General features: G+C 34.6%; 4 protein-coding genes across 7 annotated transcripts; 1 reads left to right on the top strand and 3 right to left on the bottom strand.

Annotated features, from left to right (window-relative positions):
* Positions 1–983: 983 nt before the first annotated feature.
* On the top strand, positions 984–4,940 carry Bm13954 (Uncharacterized protein; the record flags this gene model as incomplete). Of its 3 annotated transcripts, XM_001899008.1 has the most annotated exons (11): positions 984–1,165; positions 1,420–1,560; positions 1,692–1,861; positions 2,382–2,503; positions 2,613–2,762; positions 3,233–3,424; positions 3,493–3,591; positions 3,855–3,991; positions 4,177–4,381; positions 4,614–4,735; positions 4,829–4,940. In XM_001899008.1, the coding sequence occupies 11 exons, from the start codon at positions 984–986 to the stop codon at positions 4,938–4,940; spliced, it is 1,632 nt and encodes a 543-aa protein (XP_001899043.1). The 3 variants fall into 3 exon arrangements, with proteins under 3 accessions (XP_001899043.1, XP_042929902.1, XP_042929901.1); XM_043073968.1 differs by lacking the exons at positions 4,177–4,381; positions 4,829–4,940 and having other exon boundaries at positions 4,614–4,620; XM_043073967.1 differs by lacking the exons at positions 984–1,165; positions 1,420–1,560; positions 1,692–1,861; ... (4 more) ...; positions 3,855–3,991; positions 4,177–4,381 and having other exon boundaries at positions 4,638–4,735.
* A 357-nt stretch (positions 4,941–5,297) lies between these two features.
* Positions 5,298–8,915, bottom strand: Bm9652 (Uncharacterized protein; the record flags this gene model as incomplete). Its single annotated transcript, XM_001899009.1, has 11 exons — positions 5,298–5,399; positions 5,736–5,864; positions 6,037–6,260; positions 6,352–6,568; positions 6,911–7,039; positions 7,111–7,289; positions 7,402–7,639; positions 7,935–8,176; positions 8,290–8,465; positions 8,641–8,716; positions 8,840–8,915. The coding sequence occupies 11 exons, from the start codon at positions 8,913–8,915 to the stop codon at positions 5,298–5,300; spliced, it is 1,788 nt and encodes a 595-aa protein (XP_001899044.1).
* Positions 8,916–11,170: 2,255 nt separating this feature from the next.
* Bma-let-60 (Uncharacterized protein) lies at positions 11,171–12,177 on the bottom strand (the record flags this gene model as incomplete). The annotated part of the gene is made up of 3 exons (XM_001899010.1): positions 11,171–11,398; positions 11,529–11,723; positions 12,049–12,177. The coding sequence occupies 3 exons, from the start codon at positions 12,175–12,177 to the stop codon at positions 11,171–11,173; spliced, it is 552 nt and encodes a 183-aa protein (XP_001899045.1).
* Positions 12,178–14,622: 2,445 nt separating this feature from the next.
* On the bottom strand, positions 14,623–19,107 carry Bm2015 (Uncharacterized protein; the record flags this gene model as incomplete). Of its 2 annotated transcripts, none has more annotated exons than XM_043073965.1 (9): positions 14,623–14,974; positions 16,148–16,451; positions 16,812–16,962; positions 17,161–17,278; positions 17,355–17,484; positions 17,640–17,700; positions 17,868–18,033; positions 18,502–18,728; positions 18,964–19,107. In XM_043073965.1, 9 exons carry the CDS (start codon positions 19,105–19,107, stop codon positions 14,623–14,625), a joined length of 1,653 nt encoding a protein of 550 aa, XP_042929899.1. The 2 variants fall into 2 exon arrangements, with proteins under 2 accessions (XP_042929899.1, XP_042929900.1); XM_043073966.1 differs by lacking the exon at positions 14,623–14,974 and adding an exon at position 15,865.
* Between the last annotated feature and the right edge of the window lie 2,068 nt (positions 19,108–21,175).

Below are 21,175 nucleotides of genomic sequence, written 5' to 3'. Positions count from 1 at the left end.
TAATTGCGAAGAAATAGAAAGGAAAGAATTAGTGACCAAATGTAATTACTCAACCGCCCTTTTTGTACACTATTAATTGATCTGATTAAAAACTACTAAAATTTTAATTTGCACTAGTGATGAGTTCTGCGCAATTTTCGATTGTCATCCTTAAATCTCTATTCTAAAGAAAAGATTGTCTTCTTATTCATTAGAAAAAATTGAATATCAGGCGAAATTCAAGGATGCTTGAAAACAAACAGAAGCCTTCTGACACTAGTAATGTCTATAGGCTTCCCTTGTCTTCACGCAACCTGAGGGGTTGAAATAGCTCTATGTGAAACGCACCTGTGACATAATGCGCACATACAGCATAAACAAACGTTGAGTAGGTCTATTTGGATGCATGGAAATCCCTGTGGCAGTTTTCAGGATGAAGGAGATTAAGAAAATGGTGGATTTCCACCTAACATTACTTATCAGTTCTTTGCATATTTTATAAGAAAAGGAAGACGAATAGCTGATGGGAAGCATTTCTGTTGACAATGTACAGGTCTATTTTTGATAGAACGCATTTTCTGTATTCGTCATGTTTTTGTGCTATATAAATAGCTCTGGTTTTCTTGGAGCACGATGTGTGGAGCAGAAGTCGTTTCGTGAATTTTGATGTATTAATGGTGCTAAGGTATTTTTAAATGGCTTGCGAACGGAAATATGGACAAATAATGTACGAATTATTCAGTACATGAGTAAACTCTCGGAAATGGGTAACAGAATTTGTTTGGAGTAATCATAACCACCTTTTTAAAATGTTTACATTATAGATCTGTAGTGCTTTTCTTTACTACAAAGTATTGTATATTTTTATCCGTTTCAGATCGATGGAATTGTTGGTTCAAAACCGGATCATACCATACATTATTGGCATTAGCGTTGGCGTTGTTATTTGTGTTTCTTACTGTTTCACTGCTAATTATTCGCGGAAATTTCAGAACCTGTAGAAGATGGCTGAAATAATTATTCCAGAAATATATACTCGAGAAAGTAATACTGACCATAATGGGCGAAAAGTGCCAGTTTCTCTCACAAAAAAGTTTAGTTATGGCACAGCCGGTTTTCGAGCTAATGCTACTTATCTGCCTTTTATTGTATTTCGTGTTGGATATCTAGCTGGTATCCGTGCCAGGTATTTCATTTTGAAGTTTATTACTTCAATATTATCTACACATATTATCAAAATATAGTCAATGTGTTATTGACTACAAAATATTCTTTATTTACTACGTTACCAAATAATGTCGGCATTCCCATCTAATTTGAATAGCTGAAATTCATTTTGTATTTTTTTCCTTTTTTTCATGTCTGAACAAAATTTATTTATTAGTGTTTTTTTAAACTCACTGTTCGAGATCCTTAATTTGGTTGGGTGAGTTGTTTCAGGTATTTAAATCAAACTATAGGTGTAATGATAACAGCATCACACAATCCGATGGAAGATAATGGTGTCAAAATAGTCGATCCAATGGGAGGCATGCTAGATGCCGCATGGGAAAACTATGCAGATTTGATTGTTAATGCCAGGTTCTTTTTTTTCCTTGCCACTTGCATTCTTTTTATTGTTTTCCTAAGTCTGATCGTTTACTCTTTTGTGTTGTGAAACATTGCCTGATAATTATATGTACATAATTATGAAAAAAGGTTTCTGTGTTCAGTGACAGTGAATTTCTGCGAAAGTCACAAGAATTTCTACGACAGTTCAGTGGAAGAGTCGTTGAAAATGCTACTGTTTTTACAGCTATCGATACGCGTCCAAGTTCAAAATATATAGAAGAAGCTGCACTCTGCGGAGCGCAGTGTGCCAGAGTTGGTGGTCGAAGACTGGGTAATTGATTTAATATTTTTTGGGTGAATGGCATGCTGTGAAACTGAAGTACAGAATTTCTTTACTTTTTGTAGAGAAGCCGAGAACTTGTAATCATTGTGAGGATAAACTGTAGTGCTAAATTTCCCCTATTTAAGTTGGCTCCGTGGGAACCAACTCATCGTCATATCTCATGTGATGGCGAATTGAAGCCAGATAGTACAAAAGAGTGACAACCCAATCTAAGAATAGTTTGATATGAGCAGGTGATCAACTGATATGTTAAAATTGCTTTGAGAGGTTCACACGTCTAACCAACACTGAGAGCTTCTCTGCACTGTAAAAGTAGTATTTTTCGTTGAGGTTTGCATAACTGGTAAGAAACTGAAATCATGAATCTTGAAACCACTAGAAAATCAGAAAAATAATAATTTGGTTCAATCACTGTAATCACTAGTGCACCATAGTTTCGTTTCCATAGTTTCACTTAGGTTAGAAATTTCTTGTTTTGCTTGAATGTTTATGTTAGACATAATTTCAGGTCTACTGACAACTCCTCAATTGCACTATATTGTTCGCTGCCAAAATGATTCTTCATATGGTGTTCCTACGGAGGCTGGATATTATGCAAAAGTTCAGAATGCTCTCGCTGGTTTGAATTTCGTAAGCTTTCACAGTACTGTACCGGATTACAAGTCATTCCTCAAATTGGTAGTTCCAAGTTATAACCACTGATCACAAATAGGTTCAAAGCTGAAAAGCAATACAACAGGTTACACGATGTGGAAAAGCATATATTCCAACGCTACATTTGGATTGTGCAAATGGTATTGGTGCTCAGAAGTTTCCCCTGATGTGTATAAGTTGGTCTGTCTTGGTTGTCAATTTGATGAACGATCAAAAAACACAACTCAATGATAAGGTGTCTTTAATATGAGCATTGAGCATGGATTTATTGTCATTATTTTCCATCAGTTTTCATAGAAAAAAGGTGGTTGTATAAATATGCTTTTCTCAATAGAAATTTTCAATTCTCATTTGATTTCATTCAACTATGCCATTTCGTATGTCAGGTAGAGTACGAAACATCCACTTTGATTTTAACAAACATGGTGGTTCTAATAAAAACTGAGATGTCTGAATTTATAAATGTGTATGAAGAGCTTTACTGGAAATGTAGCATTATTCTTACACAAGTATAACCTTAATCTACGATTTGGTTGATTTTCATAAAAGGGGTGGTGGGTGCAAATTAAAATAAATAGCTCTGATGTAGAGATTTGAGCGTGCTTTTGACATGTGGCTGAATCTGAATAATATCAAAAATACGACACATGAATTGATGATTATAAGTTTAATATTTTGCATTTGTTTGTCTAATGTTGGTTTTAGTGTGGGGCAGACTATGTTAAAATAGAAAAGAAATTTCCGCGCAATTTCGACAAAATACAAGCTTTTGAACGCTGTGCGGCTTTTGATGGTGATGCAGACCGTCTTGTTTATTTTTATCGTGATGCTTCGAATGAATTTGTTTTAATTGATGGTGATAAAATAGCAGCTCTTTTCGCGAAATATATTACAGAGGTACGCAGTTACACTGGATCTGATAATTCATCTAGGAAGTGCAAAAGCCGTGAAACTGTTTCTTGCAGCAGGTTACTGGTGCGGGACTCAGTGATGTATTTATGGTATCAGTAATACAAACGGGTTATGCAAATGGTAACTCCACCAAATTCCTCAGAGACAAAATGGTGAGTGTAGATGTTGAAATATTTGTCTTTAATATTTACTATCGGCGGTATTAACCGACAAAAAATATTCCCACAGCCATTCTCTTCAGTAGTTTATGGTGTATGTTCCAAAATTTTGACAGAGATGTTTTGCATTAGAGTTATAACGTAATAATTCAACATATCAGCTACTGAAACTCTGATGTAAGTTAGACAAGTTGTTGTTTATTCATGTGTGCGAAAGAGCGCACTTATTAATATATTTAACTTTTTAATAATTTCAGGGTGTTCACGTATGTTGTGTTGCAACAGGAATTAAAAACTTACAAAAAGAAGCGGTGAAGTATGACATTGCGGTATATTTCGAGGCAAATGGACATGGGACTGTATATTTTAGCCCTCGATTCTATGATATTTTAAGGTTTCTGATTGTTATCATTACCATTCTATTGTTAAATATATCCTTTCGGTTTATCTTTTATTTTGGTTTGTTTTCATTTATGAGGCGTTGGTTGGTTATTGTAGAATCTGCTATGGGAAACAATGTTTTAGACGTAGAAATTCTGTAGTATTTTATAAGTTAGAAACTGGAAAGCAGTTTTCCAGGACAGTAATCACTCATAAAGATGAAGTTGATCAGACAATTCAAATCAAAAGGCTACTTTATTTCTCCAAACTATTAAATACAGTGGTGGGTGATGCAATGACCGACTTGCTCGCTGTTGAAATGATTTTAAAACATTATGATTGGACGGTAGAGAACTGGAATAACATGTATAAAGAATTACCCAATGTGCAAAGAAAACTAAGGGTAACTTTTTCCAGCGATAATTTTTACTGGAACTAAACGTTCTTATATGTCCCGCAAAAGAGTAAAAAATTCAGTAAGGATAATGTCTATATTTTACGATATAAATATCAGTTGAATTCCCACAGCTGAATTTTTTTAGGTACTTTACTGCTAGGCATATTACTTGAATGTGCTGTACTGAAATGGAAATAAGTAATTTAAATATTCTTCCTTTTATGAGTATCACAAATAGGCAATAAATCGATCGGTGTTTCAAATGAGTGCTGATGAAACAACGTGTGTGAAGCCACGAAAACTACAGGGGGCGATAAATACCATCGTCTCAAAATACACTGATGGGCGCTCATTTGTCCGGTTAGTTTTTTTTTTTTCGAGTTCCTACATTGGGTAGGAATATGGAATGCTAGTCTTCTAGTCTACATTGATATTATTTCATATTCATTTTAGTCCGTCCGGTACCGAAGATGTGGTCCGTATCTATGCTGAAGCAGCGACGGAGCACGACGCGGAAGCAATTGCTAATGAAGTAGAAGTTGTAGTTGCGACGTATTGTGTGTGAATGGTAAGGCATCTGAAGAGCTGGTAGCCAAGAGGCACATGAATGAATCGGCTTCATCAACTATAATCGTAATGAGAATAATCCATTTTGCTTTGTCGCTAAAACAGAATTATTCCCGTAAAAGTTGTGACACTTCTTTTAGTAGAAGTTGTTTGATAGAAACTGGGAAGGATTCTGAGTCACTTAATAAGAACCATTTCCATTTTATTGAAGATGAAAGTTGGCAAAATTCTCCTGTTTCTCAAATTTTATGAGGTCGCGTAATTCATTATCTTTCGTATGGGGACCAAATGCGGACTACGAACTTTAGATGATTTATTTCCATTCCAAACAACAAAAACCTGGGAAAATATTATATCACAATCTTATCTTCGCATCTTTCAGCCATTTTTTCCGATTTTCTCTAAATTTTCGCAAATTTAGCTTCATACACATGAGACGCAACGTTTTGCAATGATCCTAAAAAGCTTAAGCATGACATTAGACCTACAAGAACATTCAGAACTCTCCAGGTTTGCTCAGCTTAGTAAGAACTGCATATGCAAAAACTATTCATAACAGCAAAGGCTTGTCACACTAATTCTTTGTGAAGCTTTTTTAATCTCTTAATCGTATGATATCCACTGTGTTGTACAGGTCGGTTTTATACAGCATAAAAATGACATGGAAAACTCCCACATAGGGGAACTGAACTGCCACTACGTCGCAAGACTATAGAAATGTATCTTATAAGTGACTATAGGAAAACATGTAAGTCTAAATGTCAACTGAATCAATCGAAAAGAGTAAGTGTACCCCAATCATTGCTTTAGACAGAGCGTCCATTAATTCTTCTTTTTCAGTGATATTATAAACATCATTTGTCCATAGAACATCAAATACATGACTTGAAACATTATTAGTAATCACTTCATGCCATTTCAACTGCAACAAATAAATACAAGATTTGGGTTTGACGTCCGCAGGAATCACTAAGTTTCTAAACCAGTTCTGTGGCGTTGATGATGCTTACCTCGGAAAGGATCATCAGGAAATGACTCCATTACTAAGTTACACTATCATGGAAGTCACTTTTTAATTAGTGTAGAATACTAACTTTCAGAGGTTTGGCAATCAATTCTTTGTCAGTTCCCGAAACAGTAGAGGATTTAAACAGAGTTTGTAGGAAGAAACTGCCTTTCTTATCTCGGGCCATTTCGAGAATTGTCGCATCTGCTAACGATTTCATTGACGTAACCACCGTTTTATTGTGCTCATAATTTACAAGTTCTTGAAGGATAATGGATCCGTGTAACTGACCTTTCGCAATATCAGAAATCCCTGCAACTACAAAAGACCTATTGAAATCAAGTAAACAATGTTTCTAAAAAATGAGTCAACTGCAAAAGATATGAACCACTGGAAATTTTACATTGTGCAGAAGTCCGGCAAGTAAGAGTGAATACACAGGGTACAAATGCTAATCTTGCAGATTTGGAGCAGCATCTGAAATAATTTCTCAGCTTTTTAACAATAATCAGCTCATTTCTATTGCGAGCCAATTGAACCAGTGCAATAATAATTCTCCACTTAGATTCAGCGCAAATATCTATGAAATGGTCCATAAGTTCGCCAAAAATGTTCATGATCTGAAATAGTCGTTCAGTACACTGATGAAACACGAGGTCTCTTAAGTACATCCACAAAAAATCGACAATGCTATTCATCACATCAGCAATATGGAAAGAAGGACCTAAAATCAGGTAAAACCTATAATTCGATCAATTAGAATGATGCACTTAAATGACTAATGAGAATGCAAAGAACAAAATCTTTGGATATCTCTGATTCCTCCAAACCATCTAATCCACAGCAAAAACCGAGAACCAACAGATTCGATTTGTGTCTTAACAGTCTTATCTTCATCAGTAGCATGAAAATCGATTCCTTCAAACTTAAGAGTAGCTTTCTTGAAACTATTATATACGTACCAATCCATTTGATTTTACCGATAAGATATATTTTTGTACAGGGAAATTGGCGAACATGTGTAAAGAGAGCTCGAATAACCTGCCTTCTAGAACGGAGTAATATAAACTTTGACGGAGATCCTCATCAGCCTATAAGTAATGCAAGGTTATTACTGAGCGAATGTAGTCCAAAATCCCATTCAAATATTTTAAAATCAAACCTTCTGCACTATAATATCCCACAAATGAGAAGCTTGCTTCCCCTTCCACTGTTTTAAAATGGAATCAGGATGCCTACAAGCTGCTTCAATAAATCGTCGAAGATAGCTAGTTTGAGAAACAGATTCACATTCGACCACATCTTGCAGAACCAAAGAAACTGATTCATTTTCCAACATAGCTGTAAGCTCCATTCATCAAGAATATTTGTGATTAACACTTAATACTAGATCAATTTCTATTCTTATTACCACGTTCTTATAATTCAAAAGTTTACTGAAATTACGATTTACCGTTCACTGATGCGTAGTCCAGGGCCACACTTGCAATTTTTCCAAATGTTTCTTTAGCTGCTTGACTAATCTCCACTTCTTTATACAGAACATCCTTCGTTAAAGATGTCTTTTGAGATCTCTTCTTTTTAAGACCAACGAGGTGATATGTAAGGGTGCGAATAAAATGAATGGCACTTCTATCAGATATTAACTGAACCCAATTTTCTACAACCAGATCCACCCAATGATCAATGATCTAGAATGAGTAACAGTCAGCAATAAGAAGTTACTCAAGACGTAACAATACATTCGAAACATTTCATGTTCCTGAGCAATCGCACAACAATCCCAACCGTGATGGGATATTTAAATAACACTGACATATAGAAATGGTCAAATTTACAATTTCTGAATCAAGCAAATCGTATGAGAAAGCACACAGCTATAACTTAAGAAACAAAAATTTTGACCAAGCAATATTTATCCGTAATCTCTAAGGAAATGAAAATCTGTCCATAATAGCCAACAAAAATGACTAAATAGACAGATACCTGAGTATCTAGAGCGTTTGACAGAGAAGAAAGTAAAGTTTCCAAAGTGCGACAAGACCAAGGCATGTAAAGCAGCTTCAACGAAGCATCTTTTCCCGATTTCATAATCTTAAACATCCACTGTCTTGCAGCATCGCGAGAGCCGTTGAAGATTTCGTCAATTAAGAAGCAAGGCGTACTGTATCTACACAAAGAGATTTCAGAACCCTGGCATTCCTCCAAACACTTTCTTTGTAAATCACCTAGAAATATGGGGATTTCTAGTATAATCAAACCATACCGCAGGGTAAATTTTCATTACTCTGACCTTCGTGACGAAGCACTAAATTTTAACGCTAATTAAATTTCAATCTACCTGAGAGAGAGGGATCAGCCCTGATAATGCAAACGACTTGTTTCATATATTCAACAAGTTCTGAAGGATATTCTATGTTGTGTTCAAAACTTTCCTTATCTACAGCTAGTTCGTGCTCTTTACGATAATCTATCTCTGCAGTACTAAATCGTTGGTCCAAATTCTCTTTTTTCCATCTGAAAAAAAAAAAAAAAAAAAACACACACACACACAAATAGTTCTATGTACCAAAGAAGTGATCGAGAATTGATTAAATTGTGAACTAGCGAAAGAAAATGTAACACACAACACAGTATAATAAAATGCGAACTGAGATTTAGTAGTTTAATTTAAAAAAAAAACGAGCCATACTTCTCAATATATCCAATATGTCCACATCGTTGATTAAAATTCTCCAGGTATTCACTGCTCCAATTACTACCAACTGCTAAAAGCAAAAATGAAGGCTTTTTGCAAATCTACCTGCAAATATCGCTCAAAGCTTCTTTTTTAATACACTTAAATATCCTTATAATCTAAAAATCGAATAAGGAATACTTCTACTACTTACCATTAACGGGTACATTGGGACCACGACCCAAGTAACAGTTCTCTACAACGCTTACACTTTTTCTTTTGCGAGTCATCTGAAAGAAATAATATCAGCATATATGCTTACCAGCAATTTATGAGTCATGCTGGCTTTTTGTATTCTCTTTCAGTTAATGAATAATTCTACTGATTTAATCCCACTTAAAAAACTTTCAAATCAAAATTAACGTGATGGTCATAAATCGAATTATGTTATGAACAAGTCAATCGAATATTATCAACTAACGTACCAACTGACACTTAACACTAAAAAAGAAAACAAATGAAGCGAAATATATGGGTCGAACTGAACAGTAGTACATGCATGAAACGGCAGTTGCAGTGAGCAAACTTTTAATGCAAAGTTAACATGAAACAGAAACAATTACATTATAAAAATACGCAAAGTGTGATACAAATGATAATGTACTCATACATATGTATTCTATCAATATTATAGATAAAAATAAGCTATTCACACAACCAACAATGATTAAACAGATCGTGCTGGAAGAGCACATATGTGTTTACTGCAATCTAAACAGTTTCGCAAACAACGAACTTTTTCTGATTTTAAATTTGACATCACTTTTCAGTAATAACATATCCCATTTACGAATGAAACAAAGCTGACAAAAATATTCGCTTAATTTGATATAATGGACAATTCGGGATCCCAACAGAAGTGTTATCAACACAATCTCGGGAAATAACATTCATAAATTAACAATTCCTCAAAAAGGAAAACCTATTCTCTATTCTCTTACAAGTTATTCTCATATTACTCCATTGCGAACTCTGTAAAAAACACTTTCACTTCTTCACTACTTGCATGTAAAATCAAAAAAGAAAAAAAAAAAACTTTCAATGTTAATCAAAATGTTTATCAGTTTAAATTAAAAAATATAACAACCTCCTATCACTGAGAACACCTACACAAAAACTCGATGGACCATCTGGATGGCACAACTATGTACTTAACACGGAGCAAAAAACGGTTAACAACGGGAAATGAAAAGTATTAAAGAAATTGATAAACAACAGGAAGACACCGAGTAGTTGCGGTATTATTATATGATTTCAGTCTCCAATAAGATGTCATATCCCTGAACCATATAGCTTCAATGTTTCATTAGATCGAAATGATTATTCAGCATCTTAAAGCAATTCGTTTTACTATACAATCTAATACTGTTCCGCACACTGAAATCGAAAAAACCAAAAATTAGTCATAAATACGGATTTATTTAGTAAACAACGGACATCAAATCGACTTCCACTAAAAGTAAACTATACATTAATGCCAATTTAAAATCCCTAGTACATTTTGAAAGTTTTGCAGTTCTGCGGTATATAATTGTGTGTAAAATGAGCTGTTATAATAAGACTCGCATTATATCACTGTAAGCCAATACAAATCCATCTAAAACACCCTTTTTGAACATATTTTGAATTTACGAAAGAAAAGAAAACAAAGAAAGAAGAAGTAAGAAGCAGCTGGTGCTGCTTTGCTATGCAAGATACGAAATGGCGTCTATAAAATACGCGCAGAAGTGGATTTTACCAATAATATACAGTACTAAGATTTGGAAGCAAAGTATTCAAGTTCAGTAACAAAACTAGTTCACCGGCAACAACACTAAATAAATATCATTCCTCAACATGTAGAATTCGCAGAAACCATATCCGAATATAAATGTTACTCTATAATAGCAAATAAACATGCCGGGTAAGCGGAAGTGATATGAGTGACAGGAATTGTTACCATCCACAAACGCTACTGATTGTTAAATTGATAGCTTCCAGTATTTAATTTAAAAAAAAAAGAAAAGAAAAACAGTACTGAATCAAACAGAAGGGAAAAACGATGCTTTCTCATGAGAAATGTAAAACTTCATTATATCCTAATTATTTACTGCAATTCTTCATCGCCACTACTGATCTCAAATCTTTAATTACTATGGTTAAAAATTAAAATTTACACATTCATACAACTGCAATATCGAAAATGATTGCCAATTTGGCAATTTTACATAAACCAAGAAAATGAAGTTAGCGAGTGTACAACCGTAATGGCAAACTGGAAAAGCAAATCATAAAAAAAATTCACCGGTAAAAACTTGTGAAAGATATCGCTCAGATCAAAAAGATCAAAAAATCACTCCCTTCCCCATACGTTACATTGAGGCGTTAAAATAGTGCTTTTTACGAGACAACAATGCAAGTTAATCAAAGCACGCATATTAAGAAATCTTGAGCTTATTTACGCAAACCGTATAATTTGGCAAATGCCAAAATAATTGTGAAAATTTCAAATAATTACGCATTTGCGCTTTTTTCGCGGTTTGATACACTGCTTTTCCTTATGTTTGCGTATTTCCCTAACCAACGTATAGAATGCGTCATCTACACCCATACGTGTCTTGGCAGATGTTTCCACGGCAGGCATGCCTAGTGAGCGAGATGCGTCCAATATAGCACGTGACTCTACTGTCCTTTGCGCCAAATCACATTTGTTACCCACGAGCACCATCGGCACCTGCAGCAATACCTGGTGCATTTACACTACCAATTGCGCACTTCGCATTACTCGTATTGCTTAGATATAAATATACGCAAACAGTATTAAATTCAGTGTAGCCCAAGATGATGAAACAAAATTAACTGACCTCATCACTGTCTTTGACTCTTCGAATCTGGTCACGATACTGAGTAACATTCTCAAAACTTTTTGCTTCGTTAACGGCGAACACTAGCAAGAAGCCTTCACCGGTTCTCATATACTGATCTCGCATTGCACTGTATTCTTCTTGTCCAGCAGTATCCAAAATATCCAGTAAACAAGTTTCACCATCGATTACAACCTATAAAATATAAGACATCAATTTATGACTATCATAAAGTAACTTGAACAAAGCTAAGGAGCTCAGCTTCTTACAACATATTGTTTAGATAATGCTTTATTGTAACAGATAATATTGTTAACATGAATGATTAACATTCCATAAAGATCAGTAAACGGTGCACACTAATTCCTTCTCAGTTTGGAAAACTCGTCAAAAGAATATCGAAGCAGTTCCCGGAGTAATGAGACACCCCAATCCCACCACATCATCCAACCTACCTTGCTCCCCATTCCAAATAAAACTATGGTGGAGGATGATGCTAAGTTGATAACAAGAACACAACCTGTTTGCGATAAGAATCTTCAATTGTCGGATCATATTCTTCAACGAAATGATTTTGGATCAGCTGAATGGTTAAGGCTGACTTGCCTACACCACCATCACCAACTACTACGAGCTTGTATTCGGTCATCGAAATCCCCTCTGCTCTTAATCGCTCTTCATTCGAAATACGAGCTGCAAAAGGAAAAGATTTAGCTCCGTTATTAAAAATGCAAAACTCTTTCAATACGTAAAATACAATTGATACAATAGTGATTCCGATCCTCAGAAAGAATTTCTAAATAAACAAAATGACGTTTGGAGAGAAATGCTAACTGCGCAAGTACAGGGAACAAGAATAACAGCCTGATGGAAATATAAGTAAACTGAAAATCAGACTGCTCCTAAACCAGTACGTAACAACCACAAAAAGGATTTAAAGTCTCATAGTCGAATTCCCATTTTTCAAACGAGAACCTTTTTTACTTATTGAAGAAAAAAACAATGAATGCATCAAGGACAAAAAAAAAAAAAAACGGAAGACTGTATCATTAGTATAGCTCATCATTACTAAACCATTTTGCTATGCAAAACTTAATTATGCAAATCAGGTATTATTACTACATCGAACAAAGAGAGAATAAAGATCAGCAGCCATGATAAAAACTGACAAGTAAAACAATAGCATGACCACATGTTGATTCATATAAAAATTCTTACTTGGTCTATACAAAAATCCACTAAATAACCTCATACAGTAGCCAGATGTTCAGTTCTTAATATAACTTAGTGGTACCGACTTTACTGTACTGGTTCAAGTTTATGAACACTATGCGTCGCAAGATCTAACAATTCGTCATCTGTAAGCCACTTATAAGTTCCCTTGTAGATTAGTTCACTCTTAGTCTTAAAAAAAGGAAGAAAGCACAGCGGTACAACGTCCCAACAAAAGTACTCCAAAGTGCAAACAAAAGAGACAAAAGTAATCATGTAGTGGCACTGGTATCTAGGAACTAATTTCACATTAAAAGAGGAATACAAGACAGCAGAGATGAATGCTGCAGCATATATCATAAAAGTCCTGAAATTCTAAGGAGCTCAGCTTCTTACAACATATTGTTTAGATAATGCTTTATTGTAACAGATAATATTGTTAACATGAATGATTAACATTCCATAAAGATCAGTAAACGGTGCACACTAATTCCTTCTCAGTTTGGAAAACTCGTCAAAAGAATATCGAAGCAGTTCCCGGAGTAATGAGACACCCCAATCCCACCACACCCAACCTACCTTGCTCCCCATCCCAAATAAAACTATGAAACCAGAGAACCTGTTCACTGGCACTATGCCAACAACCGTTTAGCCAGCAATGATAGCTGCGATTATATCACTTCGTTGGATTCCCAGTGCAACGACTTGTGTATCTCACTCAGGTTGTAACAGTCACAAAGTATGTTGAACTATTCCTTCACCGGTTTATTTTTCTCTTCTCTCCTCTTTTAACACTCAATCTCAGGCCTGTTCTTCTTTGTAACTCTTTCCTCTTCTCTCAACAACATTTGTTATCCTTCCTGTCACAGTCTCTGCTTTCATTTCCTAAAGCCAACTATTTGAAGCTGAAGGTGCAGTTGCAGCCGCAGTGTGCATGCATATTCATGTGTACGTGCATGTATGTATATGTATGCTTGTTTAGTGCACGGGGATGGGACATCCACTACCAGTGCATCAATCAGTAAACGGGACATTGGAAGTATTAGACTTGCGGAAGGTGTTACCTGACAGTTAAGATTATATGAATGCTAAAATAATTTCCAGTACTGACGATAAGTGTTTACTATTACGGCAATAGTTATAGCTGACCGCAACATTTACTGTCTTTTATCTGATGGCGTAATATTCCTGCAACTCCAGTTGACCAACTTAAAAAATGTTATGTCGTATACTAGTGACATATTTATTATATTTCACTGTTGCTTATCAGTAGTTCTTATTCTGGTTATTAAAAAATCGAGAAATGTTTCATTCGACGAACACTCATCATTGGACGCACCATGACATGACCATTTTTCTTCTCCTTGAAATGGAAATAATTTTAAAGAGAAATAGCTTATTTGATATGTTCACTTTTTAATTGTTACCTCTTGTTGAGTGGACTATCTACATCGGAAGGGTGGGAGACGCCTTTAGTCGTCCTGAATAAATACCGCGCATGTAATGTCACTTTGAACTGACTTCTATATCACTTACATTGCTCATGGATTTCATTTATTTCACTGGAGAAGGAGGAAGCGAAGGAAAAGGTCTCATTAGTTCTAATCAAATTCTTTTCAGCCTTCATTATGATCAATGTTAGCAATATAAATACTTGAAATGAGAAAGTTTTATGAAAATACAGTACCTTGCTATACTACTCATATAGTAATTTAAGATAATGCATGAATCATGATTAAGAGACACTAGGATTCAAACATATATAAAAAGAAGCAAGTAAACATATAAGTACAAATTTGTGGATTTTTGCTGAATTATGTTTATTTTTGATATTAGAGATCATCAAATTCTCATTAGAAATAAAGATTTTACGACTCAATCATTAACATGAAGGGACACTAAAGTTCAGATATACATGAAAAGAAGCAAGTAAACATATAAATATATTCAGTTGCATCATAATCAACGTACAATTTGATCTTAATGTAGTATTCGGTGGTGGGGTCACTTCCCTGTGATCTGCAATTAAAGCCACTTCGTTATTATTATTATAGATGTGATCATCAACATTGAGCATTGTATTTTTTTCGCTTTCACCAACTTCGGGAATACTGGTCTTCCAGAATATTTCACTATCAGTGCTGTTTGGAAGAATGGTATCTGTTTCCTCCATGTTTCCAACAAGCTCCTCCTTTTCTGCTTCCTTCATGTTACTTCTAACATCTTTGGTGGACCTGAAAGAAGGATTGATCGTGCCTTATGTTCGTAGTTTTATCCATATGCATCAAAGTAAAGAAGTAAAGAATAGTCAAATGCTGATAAAGCGAAGTACGGTTTTCCTTATGTGGGAGGTATTGGTGCTTTCTCGTATTTGTTTGATATTTTTTCACTATTTTTCGGTTTTTACTGAACATCGAATGTAAATTTTATGTCGTAAGATTACAACAAAATGAGCTAGCTACCGCCATGCTGACATTTGTATCAGTATAGTCAATTTTAAGCTTCCATAAACCGGAATATATTTTCTATTGTCGCATTTTCTGTGTATTTCTTCTGTGAAGATTACTGCTAATAATTAGTCAGAAATCATATCAATTCGGGCCAAGAAAAGGTGAATGTCAAAATTATTGATTTGTGGAGTTTGGAGAATTCCCTCGCGTGAGAAAATACAATCTTTTTGAGATTGTACGCTTAGGTCAAAGAACCAAATGCTGTCAACATATCCACGATGGGAAACATCGGGGATTTTTGTGTCCTGAATATCATAGTTTTGAAACCATATCTTTGGTAGTAAATTTCTTGCTTTCTCCTCTAATTTAAATCTATTAGGGAATCAAACAATACGGCAATCACTTAACTATGTAGTAAAATATGTGGTGCACTGCTGTACTACTGCTGCAAGAGGTGCATGTCACGTACTAAAAGTGTCTTGCAATTCGTCTCATTTTGCCCAAAACAGGAAGATAAAAATTGTCCTGGACATTTTCCATTATTAATAATATAAGTCACAAATATCCCAGAATTACAATTAAAGTTATGTTCGCGGTTTGGGGGGCTTTCAACAAGAATTGCTCGGTCGTCACTGTGACAGCCTCAATGTTGCAACTCTGCTCAGCCGGTGATATCTAAAGAATATAAGTTGAAAGAATACAAACTGAATGAGTGAATTACATGATTCCATTAATTTCAAAGTTTGTGTCTGTTCAACGTGCTAGATTGATCACATTCCAATTTAGACATTTATGAGTGAATTTCCCGCCACACCGTTCAGCCATTGTTGCTGTCACTGGAGTGGTTTGAGTAAGGACAATTTCTTAATTTAAATGAAAATTTTAAGAAATAAAAAGCTGGTGACTATTCCATTATTTCAACTGATAATCAAGAAAATTTAGCGGTATAATATTTACCATTGTTGATGTATCATATACTGTGCCGACTGTGTAGTTGGCCGTGCCGTAATTAATGCTTTCATTTCTTCCCCAATTCCATGATCTATAATACCACTTGAGTGATCATTTTCAATTTCTGAATAGAACCGATCAATCCCATTTATTGTTGTTGTTCTCCCAGAAGAAGCTGTTGTAGATGTCAAAGTCGTTTCAATTGTTAATGTTGGTGTTATTGTATTCAAAATGGTATATGTTGGTGACGCTTGCGACATTGTTAGCTGAATATTTTGGACATTTTGTGCATATAATTGCCTCATTTCACCTGTAATCTGTCTGAAATAAATACAAAGAGCTGATTTTATATGATGTACTGTGGATGCCAGCTAAAGCTGACATGCAGAAAACCAAATATTCAAGATGAATATTCTCGGGAAGAAAGACCGCAAAACTGTGGAGAAAAGTTCATCCCACGTACATAAACCACATTATGAAGTAATAATTCTTGGAAAAAAAAAAAGTTGCCATGATTATTTAATTATGGACAACGAATTCTTTGGTAATGATGGTTCGAAGAATTTCATCACCGTTTGGATCAACATTAGAAAATCGGTACGAATTTAATGCTTTAAGGCTGCTGATTATGGGCTCGAAAATTTTACTGTTAAAATGATCTTTCAGTTACCAAAAGTGAGGACATTCCTTGTCGATAAATCAGCATAAGTTTGTTTCCGTAGTACACCAATATCACCAACAAAATCCAAATGCAGTAGTCGTGTTGAGCTATTTTGAATCCGCAGATTTGTTAAATATAGTTCGGAAGTGGCTCCCACTTCCTGAAACTCATCGATGAAAGCTGCAGCAATTTTATTAAAAATTAATGTCGAAATATTAAAACGCTAGAAGCAATCTGAACTATTTGAACTGGCTTCAAGTTTCATAGGTTACTGTTGGATAATAAAATGCAAATATTCCTTTTCATTGTTAATCTACTGATGCCCTAGTTTAATTAACATTACAAAAGGAATAATTACATTGCGAATAGATTCAGTAAACATCATCAACTGGCCATCAACAGCAAACGATTCAAGCCATGCTTGTGTACGATATGTTTTGTCAAATTTAATCCATTTAGGAAGTAGATGAGATGATCTGTAAATTAAATGCCAAAAGTTAAATAAAGTTAATTTCAAAAGTTAGAGGTGTTTAGATTGGATCAAACTGGGACCTGAAAAGCAAATCGAATAAGCATTCCGACAACAAATTTCTTCGGAGACGATTGAAAGTATACAGCATTGAACGCTTAAAATCGAGCTCAACGATGAATTGATTGGATTGGCCAGTGCTTTCATCATTACCTGGTAATAATTTTAATTTTCAGTATCATTCTGCAGAACAGCCACCTAAAGTATGATAAGAACCTCAAAAATTTGTCCGAAATAACATAACACGTAGTTACAACATAATTTTATTTCGGATTTTTGGTACGAACCGAGAACATCAAAGCAGAAACCTTTTTGGGAGCGATAAACAACAAATTTTTCCATTGCCACCAAGTTACCATGCTTATTTATCTGGAAATAATTTTCCCAGGACTTTTTCAACATTCAGGAAAAAAATTCCCGTAAATTTTTATTCCAAAGTTCTTCAGTACAAGAATTAGCACAATAGCCTGGGTTGAATTTCAAAAAAAAATAATTACATATCAAAAAGAGAATTTGAGATAAACTGAAAAACAAACCCAAAATTGTTGTATATTCCACTGAGAGCCAACTGATTTGGCATTAATAAAGTAAATAATATCAGAAAATGTCGTGTCCATGAAGGATAAATCAGGCTCAAGAATAAAACTATTATCTCTAAGATGTGAACAGGCAGCATATGGTAATGAAGTAAATATTGAGTAACTGCAATTACAACTAATTGCATCCCATGGATTTTTATCGACTCATCATTCTATTGGAACATGTCCCGATATATTTTAAACTAAACGTACGACCAAACAACTCCAACTACGCTATTGTTAATAGCAGATCTTTGAATGCTTATATATATATATATATATGTTTATAGAAATGGTAGTAAGTAAAGGGAGCAAAGAGGTAAACATCTAAAGCTTACAGAATCCGATCTATACATAAATAATGCGATTGGAAAGTTTTCGATAAGGAAAACTAGCCTCATCATATTCCCACAAGATGCATTTTTTAGTTTGTGTCTTCCCACTTACTCAAAGAACTCCACTTGGCAATAAGTCTAAATTGTGAACACCAAAATTCAATTATTTCAAATGCTGAACCTTATCAAAATAATTCTTAGTGACCTTTAAAGATCATTACATAATGTATGAATACTGAAAGAAATTCGAAATTGACCTGAAAACTTGTCCGTTACTGACACTTTCAAGCGATGGCATTTCAATTGGCAACGTGCAAATACAATTCATGGCTTGCTTTATTATCAGAATAAGTGATATTTGCTTAATTCCTTGTCGAAGATGAAGTTTAACTAAATTTGGATAGCAATATGTATTACTTCGATCAACTTTCAGTGATTTGATCAGCATATAATTCATATGTTCGACGAAGTATAATTGACAGTCCTGTAATCGATATCTTAATTGCTTAATTTGTCCTTTTGCTCAATTCCAAAGATATGCAGCAATTAAGAAAGGAACAATTAATTTAGTAAAAATTTTCTGGTCTGCCCAATTTCACCAATTAAAAACAGCCGATTTGGAACATTCTTTGAAACTTATAACAGACTAAATGAAAATCACCAGTTACCATCTCAATATTGACATTTATTTGCTGGATCAGTTAAAACGCATAAATTACCTGAGTTATACCATATATAAGGAAGTCATTGCGAACGGTATGGAAGAAACGCATTGTTTGGAGCGTTAAAAAATCACTGCAGACACCACTTAACAAATGACAGATAATAAGATAGAAGGTGCGCAAAAAGTAGCATAATATCATGTTGGTAATAATAGCATGGACATCCTAAAGCAAAAAGAGAGCTTTCTTGAGCAATTAATTCTTTTATAGTCTCTATCTTACTTACCCTGCAATTTACACAGTATTCTACCAGTGAAGCCAAAGTAGAAATTGAAGCAGAAATCCTCTTACAAGAATATTTCTGATATGCCCCACCTAAATTAGAATGCATCGATTTTCCAGTATCAAACATAAAATAAAACATCTGACTGCTGCTGTTGGGAGTCAACTCATAAGACCCAAATCTGTTCATAATTTGCATTTAAGGGTGAATTCTCTGCGACTGCTGATGTGCAGAAAAAGGCCTTAGAGAAGAAACATACGAAAAGTTAGCTTAAATTCGCTCCTTTCTTTTCTTTTTAGCTCTAGTTGAAAAAAATACCAAAAATCGAAGTCGCCTTGCATCCTCGTTGTGCTTCTTTTTTTTTATCTACTCGTTTGTTTTGAATGGCACCGCAAATAACGACGTATTGAAAATAGATAAAAATATGTGTCCTGATTTAAGAAATATGCAGAATGTAGAAAAGGACAAAGAAGGAAGCGCTTCAGAATGATATATTCAGAATGATGGCAAGCAGTAGATAGATAAAGATGGTCAATGCTCATCTGGGTTAAGTATAAGGAAACCGCTACGGTAGCATCGTCACTACACTTTTCCTTCCGCTTTTCTTATGAAGTTTTGATAAACACAAGTTGCATTTCTTATGCACGGCAATCAATTCCAGCCTAGTGAACAGAAAGTGCAAAGATCCTAATATTAGTTGATGACCAGCTTTGAGAAAACGAATCCCTTGAGTAAAGTTTCAAGCGGACTAATCCAGCACACTCACGATGAATCCTTTAGTAACCCATCAAAACATCCTAAACGGAATTACAGTGCATATGACATGCCAATCTCCGTACACCTTCTCTGCATATATTAACACCAACTAAAGCCAAGCTATTGGTTTTAGTTTGGACTATTTCAAAATGATACGTAAACCCTCACTTATTATTTCTGCAAACTGGAGATTCTCTAGTTTCCAGAATAAATAACTACTCGGAAAAAGAGAAAATACCAACCATGAGAATACACTGTGTATTTAAGGCTTAATATATACTAAGACAAAATAAATAACTAAGACAAACCAGCAACTAATAAATTAAAAGACATTTCTTTTGCACCACAAAGTTAAGGAGAAATACACCTATTTCAGGCGAAACAAATATTCTTTAATGATTGTTTTATCCTTTGTGGATTAATTAAATCATTTAGTTTATTATACGACATCAGGACTCTATAATTTCGTACTTCACGCCACTGTCATCTTTTATATAGTGCATCAGCATACGGTGAGGAAGGCAAAGGAAAAAAGCACATAATTGGCCATCTACAGTGTAAACGTAATTTTGCTATAGTCGTTAATCCCTTTGCAATATGTAAATAAGTATGGAAAACAGCCAAAGAAACCATGTGATTCTGACGACATATAAAAGGAATCGCAAAATTATGAGATACTGAATTTTAAAGACTTAATCAGCGACATTATACGGCGCTCCCCACATTATTTTTAGAGCGGTTCATGTCTAAAAAACTGGAGACATTATAAGACCGCACAAAGTACTGAGCAATGAAAATTAAATTATACACTCCCCAATATTATACAGACCAAGCTGGAGATTAGTGAAATATTTTGAACACTGATTTTCCAACAAAATTCACGGTTCTACTTTTGCTCATTTATCTCATTCCGCCTTAAAAAGTTGAAAATCCCAATGACGTGTTAGCAACCACGGTTCACTCAGAATGAACAAAACTTCTCTATATACAACGCATAATGTATTACAACAAAAGGAAGACGAGATAATCTATGATTACAAAACAAACATTATATGATACACTATTTTCACATTCCACAATAAAAAGAACTTCAGTAAAAACAATTTTCTTAATTACAACAAATGATAAACAAATAACATATTATTTAATTCGCTTAAACAATAAATGGTATTCACAGCTATAGAACTGAAATAATAGGAAAATGGAAGTCTAATATAGCAGTGAGTAAGG

Source organism: Brugia malayi, assembly GCF_000002995.4.
Source record: "Brugia malayi strain FR3 genome assembly, contig: Bm_v4_ChrX_scaffold_001, whole genome shotgun sequence".
Classification (NCBI taxonomy): domain Eukaryota; kingdom Metazoa; phylum Nematoda; class Chromadorea; order Rhabditida; family Onchocercidae; genus Brugia; species Brugia malayi.
This window is presented reverse-complemented; position numbering and strand designations above follow the sequence as displayed.